General features: G+C 39.8%; 1 protein-coding gene across 1 annotated transcript in view; it reads right to left on the bottom strand.

Moving 5' to 3' along the window:
• Positions 1 to 9,104, bottom strand: part of CPLANE1 (ciliogenesis and planar polarity effector complex subunit 1) — a 155,968-nt gene that overhangs the window by 129,296 nt on the left and 17,568 nt on the right. The window contains 4 exon segments of the mRNA XM_017868905.1: positions 273 to 1,042; positions 1,209 to 1,364; positions 1,540 to 1,789; positions 4,821 to 5,003. Of these exon segments, the coding sequence (XP_017724394.1) occupies positions 273 to 1,042; positions 1,209 to 1,364; positions 1,540 to 1,789; positions 4,821 to 5,003 (1,359 nt within the window).

The following is a 9,104-nucleotide window of genomic DNA, read 5'->3' as shown; positions in this document are numbered from 1 at the left end:
CCGTCTCAAAAAATAAATAAATAAATAAATAAATAAATAAATAAATAAAATCTATAATGCTGAGTGCTAACAAATACGAGGTTTCCTTCTGGGGTGATAAAAACGTTCTGAATTAGTGCTGTTTCAAAACCTTATAAATATACTAACAAACACTGAATAGTACATTTTAAAATGATGAATTTTACAATATGGGAACTGTAGCTCGATTTCTAAAAAAGTAAAAACATCCAAACTAATAGTATCCCAGTATTTATTAAAATAAGTGATTATACCTGTGTCCTGGCTGCTGCACCGGATATACTACTTGAGGATGAATCTTGAAAAATGAGTTCCAAGACCAGTTTTCCTGAGAACCATCATCTCGAAACATTTGAAAAATAGGTACCACCAATGAATCTTGAGCTGTTATTTTACTTCCATCAGCTGATGCTGAAATAACTTCAGGCTGAAGACTGTATACACCATTTAAATTGTCAGCTACCATTCTGAGTAAATAAAAACAGGCTAACAGTTTCTCTGAGAATAACTGACCCTTTTGTTGCTGAGTCAGCAAAAGTTTTATAGTATTTGAGGTCAGCTTTATCAAATGCCCCACATCTTGTTTGTATCTTATATCCCAATAATGGATTGATAAACACTGATGAAAAAGTTGAAAGATACAAAGTATCCATGCATTATGTCTTGAGCTTTTGCTTAAAAAAAGATCTAGTTTGGGAAAAGGACATTTTATAAATTGAAGAATGTAAAAAAAATGAGTGATACAAACTACTATGTAATTTAACATTAAATTTTTTTCTGTCACAGTTTTCGAAATTCCTATAGTCCACGCAGCAAGTAGACTTTTCTGGATAGAATGCAGTTCTGTAATGGTTCTGTCTGTCTCCTCACTAGCATCCTTTGTATGTATCGTATCAAACATAGATGCAAATTCCAATCTTCCTTCCTTCATAGTACTACACAGCACATCATCTCTTTTGTTCCAAAAAGGAAATAAGTTGTCTGGAAAGTGTCTGTCTTTGTCAGTTTCTTCTGCTTCAAAATCCTAAAACATGAGGGGAAAAAAACGATACTTACTACCATTTAATACCTTATCAATAGAATCACTTCGGTGTTCTTATATTTCTCTTCCCTTTAACAAGAGAAAACAAAATATGTTTTGGAATAAAGTCATAATTGTTCCAAGCAAATAAAATACTGCTACTAAGTACCTGAAAATCTGCTGTATTTTCATTTAAATTTATTGTTTCTTCTGCCTGCAAGAATTTGGGGACAGTGAAATCGGCTGAACTTTCATTTCCTTGGTGTTTTAACAGGCTAGACCTTAGGGAATTCAGTGATCGCAAGTTCAGTCCTTTGCCTTCTGGCTGAACAAGAAAAGATGAAAGATTTCCAAGAGCAAAACGTTATATGTAATTCTATTATAAGCAATTAAAAATTCTATAGACAACTGTATACAATTCAAGGACATTATTGTCAGTAAAGTTTTAAATTTGAAAAGAAAAAGGCAACTTTTCCCAATGATATAAAAAAGCCCTGTACCTTAGACAAGAGCACACTTTGATATATTTTCTCAAGCCTTTGGGTTGAATCAAGTAGAAGTGATCTCATGTGCACTGACGGAGACAGGCTATCAAGAAATCGAAGGGTTGTGACCATATATCCATCAGATATAACGAGGTAGGGTAACCGTGAGTGTGCTTTTATAGAAAATCTCTGTCTCATAGGGTCACTGTCAGAAGCTGATGAATCAACAGAATTATTTGAATCTTGAAACGTAAACTGCTGTGGTCTAGTAAACAAACATCAAAATACAAGAATCAATAAGAGAAAGATCTTAAGGAAAACAACAATGTTTTCAAAAAAAAAGAAAAGAAAAGTTACAGAACAATGAAAAAGCAAGCAGGTGAAACACACAAAAAATATTAAATGTGTATATATATCTTTCAGGAAAATATAACACAGTGATTAAGACAAAATAATATATAGGTTCATATGTTTTAAAATTTTCCTACATGGTAGCATTTAGCATTTATTCTATTTCATATTTAATCTACATACAACCTATTTCAGAAAATAATTTTACTATTAAAGAGAGTTAAATAGTTAACTTTCCTCTTACCATATATTTAAATATACTTACACAAATAAAATTATGAGCTATCAGTATATTTTTTTATTAAAGAGGAGAAAGAAAAAAGTTGAGAAGATTTGGAGAGAAGAGTGGTGGGTAAAATTTTACCTATTTAAATTTGAGTTTCCACTTAACTTAAACATACATTATTGTTATTATGATGTACCTGATTCTGATTATTTAATATCACTCCTTATTAAAGTTGGGGCTTTATGCCGGGCGCGGTGGCTCACGCCTGTAATCCCAGCACTTTGGGAGGCCGAGGCGGGCGGATCACAAGGTCAGGAGATCAAGACCACAGTGAAACCCCGTCTCTACTAAAAATACAAAAAATTAGCCAGGCGTGGTGGCGGGCGCCTGTAGTCCCAGCTACTCAGGAGGCTGAGGCAGGAGAATGGCGTGAACCCGGGAGGCGGAGCTTGCAGTGAGCTGAGATCCGGCCACTGCACTCCAGCCTGGGCGACAGAGCAAGACTCTGTCTCAAAAAAAAAAAAAAAAAAAGTTGGGGCTTTATAAATATAAAAGGAACAAAACATCAAAGTATATTGTAATATTTTTCTGGTTAGGCAGCTATTCAAATACAGATTTTTTTTATTAGTCAAATGGCAACCATAGAAAATTGGTAATTACAGGACATACACACCACAGACATCTGTAGAACCATTAAAAATAATGCCTAACATGGAAAGATATAAAGGATATACTGTTAAATCAAAATGAAAACAGTAAACAGGATATATCACATAATTTAGTCTTTAAAAAAGAAACTAATATTGCTATTATCATTGTTATATGAATATTTTAAAATCTGGGGACAACATATCAAAATGTTAATAATTGTTATATTTGAAGTATAGGATTACAAGTATTTAATTTTCCACATTATTTAGTTTTGTAAATTTGATTTTTGAGTGCTAAAATAAATAATGAATACTATACTTTCATAATCAGAAAAAAAGCAATCAGTTTTGGAAGGCCCCAAATATTAATTTTAAAGGAGAATATGAGAAAATTCTAATGAATTATGAATTAGACCACAACAAGTAAGGAAAAAATACTTTCACTGCAGGAAGTGACACATTTTCCATTAGCATTACCAATTGCTAAAATTGTCATTTTGGGAGGCTGAGGCGAGTGGATCACGAGGTCAGGAGTTTAAGACCAGCCTGACCAACATGGTGAAACCCCGTCTCTAATAAAAATACAAAAATTATCTGGGCGTGGTGGCGCGCCTGTAATCCCAGGTACTCAGGAGGCTGAGGCAGAAGAATTTCTTGAACCCAGGAGGCAGAGGTTGCAGTAAACCAAGATTGCATCACTGCACTCCAGCCTGGGTGACAGAGCAAGACTCCATCTCAGAAAAAAAAAAAAAAAAATTAAATGTCATTTTTTTGCTAGATATAATCAAGGAAACACCCTACCTCAGTTTTCTTTCTACAAAGCAAAAGGAACAGATTAATTTCAAAGGTCTTTTCCAACTTTTCTGTCTTATAAATAGTTATGCATATGTGGCTAGCCACATATAATCAACATCAATAATAACAAATATTTACTGAGCACTAATTTTATGCCAGCCTGTGCTGATTTACAATTATGTATTATCTTACTTCATTCTCTAAACCCTAAGACACAATTAGTGTCACACTCATTTCACAGTAAAAGAAACTGAGGCTTAAAGAATAACCCTTCTGCAGGATTGGAGATCAAAAGAAATTTTTAAAAATAAAAAAATTAGTCGAGTGCGGTGGCTCATACCTGTACTTCTAGCACTTTGAGAGGCCAAGGCAGGTGGATCACCTGAGGTCAGGAGTTCGAGACCAGCCTCACCAACATGGTGAAACCCCTTCTTGTAACTAAAAATACAAAATTAGCCAGGCTTGGTGGCACATGCCTGTAATCTCAGCTACTTGGGAGGCTGAGGCAGGAGAATCACTTGAACCCGGGAGGGGGTGTTGCAGTGAGCTGAGATCACACCACTGCACTACAGCCTGGGCAACAAGAGCGAAACTCTATCTCAAGAAAAAAATAAATAAGAATGAAAATTTTAAAATTAAAAAAAAAAAAAAAAAGAATCACTAACCCAAAGTCATACAATAAGTAAAAGAACCGGTATGTGAATCTTGATGTGACTCCAAAGCCAAATTGCTACTTCATCTCACAAGTAAAAATTATAATATGAAACATGCTATGCATGTAACAAAATATCACATGTATCCCATAAATATGTAAAATATTGCGTATCAATAAAAAAATTTTAAAAACAACAACAAAAATTAAAATACGGCCAAATCCTACAGTTTTCTATCCATTTCCAATAAATTTTCCCCTTTGGGAAAAAAGTAGATAAATTCATATGTAAAGTTAATTTTGAGTTATTAATTTTCTAAGTGCTATTCTTTTATAACAATAAACGCTATATCATACTTTTATTAACTTTTATATCAAAGATAATTTTTAGTGCTATTAAATAGTTAAATAACTTATACTTCCATACTCACAATGTCAAATTTTCACCAGGATTAAGCCACAAAAAGAAATAGAAGAAAACCATAAATAAGAAACAGATATTGAGATGACAGACTCAAAGAAAAAGTAAGACAATTTGAAAGATGAAATTTTTTTAAAATACACAGTAAAGTAATACAAAACAGAAAAAAATCTATAAATTAACACAATTCAAATGTCTCACCTATATGTTATTAGTGGATGAAGAGGAATAAATTCTGCTGGCCCAAATTCTATAGAGCAACCAAATGTAATTAATGTTAGCAATTCACCTTGGCAGGTCAATAAAACCAGAGAGCCACGTTTTAACATACAAGCCAGAAAAAGACTATCATGCGTCCAGCTGATATCACCTACCCAGTAGGACCTGTAATAAATAAAAAACAACATGTTTAGAAAAGATACTTTACAATGTCTGTGACGATTTAAAATGGGCTGTACCAAGCAGAGGCATGAAAGTTCAAAAACTGAGGGCAAAAGAATGACTGGTAGTAGACAACTGCCACACATATTTCATGAATTTTACTTCCTAGAACAAAGAAGTTTGTTCAAAACATCTATCTCAACAATATTCCAATTAGAAATTCATAAGCAATTAAAAAATGAAAATATTCGGCCAGGCGCGGTGGCTCAAACCTGTAATCCCAGCACTTTGGGAGGCCGAGGCAGGCAGATCACCTGAGGTCAGGAGTTCAAGACCAGCCTGGCCAACACGGTGAAACCCCATCTCTACAAAAATACAAATAAGCCAGGCGTGGTGGCAAGTGCCCGTAATCCCAGCTACTGGGGAGGCTGAGGCAGGAGAATGGCTTGAGCTGGAGAGGCAGAGGTTGCAGTAAACTGAGATCACACCACTGCGCTCTAGCCTGGGCCACAGAGCGAGACTCTGCCTAATAAAAAAAACCTGAAAATACTCCTAAAGAACTGAGCTTTTTAGTCACTCACATATTAGAATGAATTTTAATCATATTAGAGTCTACAATCAAGATCTACTGATAGATTTCAAAGCCACATCTGTCCTCTCTACAGGAGTCCTCTCAACAGCAGACTCTCCCTCTTCCCAAAGCTCTAACTGGTACTACTCCTTAACTATTTCATGATTTTTTAATTTATTTTATTTTTATTTTTTAAAATTTTAGATTTTAATTCCTTTATTCCCTTCTTTTCACAGGTGTTGATATCTGGTGATACTAATGTTTAATTAGAACAAACAGTAGGTCCTCCTCAGAAAATGACAGACACTAAATCAAAAAGACCACTGAACTGAAACTAATACTTTCAAAGTATTTTAATGTGAATGAGAAATTTACCAAAGAGAAAGGAACTTGTGGAGAGTAAAAGAAAACGAAGAGGCAGGGCTAGATAAACCTGAAAACTCTGAAAATGCATAGAAGAGCATGGAAAAGTATTCAGAAAAGGAAGTTAGAAGCTCTAAGAGGAAATTCTCCTGCTCTGTAATTTTGCATAGATCCTGGTGGTAGTTCATGTGCCATCCCAAATCACCACCTATGTTACTATTGACTCATATGTAGAGGATGCATATGTAGAGTCTTGTTTAAAAGACTAGGCTTGGCCAGGTATGGTGGCGCAGACCAACATACCAACACTTTGGGAGGCCGAGGGAGGTGGATCATGAGGTCAAGAATTCAAGACCAGCCTGGCCAAGATAGTGAAACCCGGTCTCCACTAAAAATACAAAAAAAATTAGCCAGGCGTGGTGGTGGGCACCTGTAATCCCAGCTATTCGGGAGGTTGATGCAGAGAATTGCTTGAACCCAGGAAGCAGAGGTTGCAGTGAGCCGAGATTGCACCACCGCACTCCAGCCTGAGTGACAGAGCAAAACTCCATCTTGGAAAAAAAAAAAAAAAGACTAGGCTCTCTCGGCCAGGTGCAGCGGCTGACATCTATAATCACAGCATTTTGGGACGCCAAGGTGGGAGAAATGCATAAGGCCAGGAGTTCAAGACCAGCTGGGGCAACATAGCAAGACACCGGCTCTACAAAAAAAAAAAAAACACTGGTCGTGATGGCATGCACCTGTAGTCCCAGCTACTTGGGAGGTTGAGGCAGGGAGGGGGATAGCTTGAGCTTAGAAGTTTGAGGCTGCAGTGAGCTATGATCACACCATTGCACTCCAGACCAGGTGACAGAGCAAGACCCTGTCACATTAAAAAAAAAAAAAAGGAAGACACTCAGATCAAGACAGCTGACTAGACACAGGTAGTATGTAACTCCTCCATGGAGAGGAACCATGAACTATCTACTTACTATTAAGTAGAAGTAGTAAGTAGATATTCACATTTTGAGCAAATCCTCTAGGAGAGAACACTAGGATTTATCAGAAAAGAGATGGGAGGCACCACAAGAGAGGGTTAGAGGCAGCCTGCCAGCCAGGGACTGACTAAGATTGGGGAAAGGCTCCTGAACACAGGGAAACAGTAAGATAAAAATCCACAGGGCTTCACACCCCAAAACAGGCTTTCATAATCTCTGAGTGGGAGAAACTCTCAACCCACTAGGGCCTTGGGCCTCACATATGGAGCTGCCTAAAGATTGCTCAGAGACATTGCTCCAGAAAGGGAAAGCACATGGAATCCCACAGGCATCCAAGCCTAGAGCAGCCTCAGAAAGCCTAGATACCGGGGATCTACAGACTTGGCTGCTGCTGCACTGCTTCAGGGAGGAAGAGGAGAGACCAGGCGCTCTCAGGCACTCCTGGGAGGCTCCCTATCACCCTGCTATGGGCTGCTGTTGAGACCGAGATGTGAGCAGGCTGCACTCCTCACGGCTTCTTGCCTACACTGCTTGCCTGGAAGGGATACCACCCTCTCTGGTCCCAGGCCCAAGGTACCATTTTGAGTGTTTATAGCTGGGTTACGTCCCACCCTTGGGCTGAGTTGGGGCTGAGGTGGCTGCAGGCACCACCCAGCTCAGGGAAGAACAGGACAGACCAAGCTCTCCTAAGCACACTAAGGACAATGCCCACTAACCTGCCACAGAGCAGCTATGTCACTAGAGACTAGTTCCCCCAAACCATCACAACTTCCAGTAGCTCCAACATGGACAACTTGGGTCCCGGGGGGTTGCTTCACCACTACTACTGCCATCGCTCACACCATGCCAGATACTCAGAGGCCTGGGAAACTGCCCACACACCTAGACCACCACTCCCACTACTAGCTTCTAAGCATGCCACCTGGAGGCCCACGAATCAGCCTTCAGGACCCACCAATACCAGGGCCAGTATAAGGTGGTCTAGGGCCTAAAAACAGGCACACTCACCCCACTGCTGCCACTACTAGGGCCTGAAGACTGGCTCAGTTGTTGTCCAAGTCCCTAGCAAAACTTCGCCACAACCTCAACTAATAACTATACCTTAAGCCACTGAGGAAATCACAGATGCCACCAACCCTGTGTACTACTGAAGAAGTCATACAAAGATTACATTACCACAAGTATGCAAAATCAAAGCCAAAGTATCCTACTCAATCAACAACATACATCTTCAGGAAAAAATTCCCCTCTATAAATGCATTTTCAAAAAATTAAAACAAGCAACTGCTGTACCAGATGTACAGACATCAATGGAAGGACACAGAAAACATAAGAAAAGCAAGAAACTGTCCATTAATAGATGCCAATCAAAAATAATTCCCCCAGAGGTTCCAAGATGGCTGCATAGGAACAGCTCACGTCTACAGCTCTCAGCGTGAGCGACGCAGAAGACGGGTGATTTCTGCATTTCCAACTGAGGTACTGGGTTCATCTCACTGGGGCTTGCTGGACAGTAGGTGCAGCCCACCGAGCGTGAGCCAAAGCAGGGTGAGGCATTGCCTCACCCGGGAAGTGCAAGGGGTCAGGGAATTCCCTTTCCTAGCCAAGGGAAACTGTGACACACGGCACCTGGAAAATCAGGTCACTCCCACCCTAATACTGCACTTTTCCTTTCCAACGGTCTTAGCAAACGGCACACCAGGAGATTATACCCTGCGCATCGCTCGGAGGGTCCCATGCCCACGGAACCTCGCTCATTGCTAGCACAGCAGTCTGAGATCAACTGCAAGGCGGCAGCAAGGCTGGGGGAGGGGCACCCGCCACTGCTGAGGCTTGAGTAGGTAAACCAAGTGGCCAGGAAGCTTGAAGTGGGTGGAGCCCACCACAGCTCAAGGAGGCCTGCCTGCCTCTGCAGACTCCACCTACGGGAGCAGGGCATAGCTGAACAAAAGGCAGCAGAAACTTCTGCAGACTTAAATGTCCCTGTCTGACAGCTTTGAAGAGAGTAGTCGTTCTCCCAGCATGGAGTTTGAGATCTGAGAACGGACAGACTGTCTCCTCACTTGGGTCCCTAACCCCCGAGTAGCCTAACTGGGAGACACCTCCCAGTAGGGACCAACTGACACCTCACACGCCAGGTGCCCCTCTGAGACGAAGCTTCCAGAGGAACGATCAGGCAGCACACTTGCTGTT

The sequence above is a fragment of the Rhinopithecus bieti genome, unplaced genomic scaffold (genome assembly GCF_001698545.2).
Source record: "Rhinopithecus bieti isolate Rb0 unplaced genomic scaffold, ASM169854v2 scaffold_4911, whole genome shotgun sequence".
NCBI lineage: Eukaryota > Metazoa > Chordata > Mammalia > Primates > Cercopithecidae > Rhinopithecus > Rhinopithecus bieti.
The sequence above is the reverse complement of the archived record's forward strand: the minus strand, read 5'-3'. Positions and strand labels throughout refer to the sequence as shown.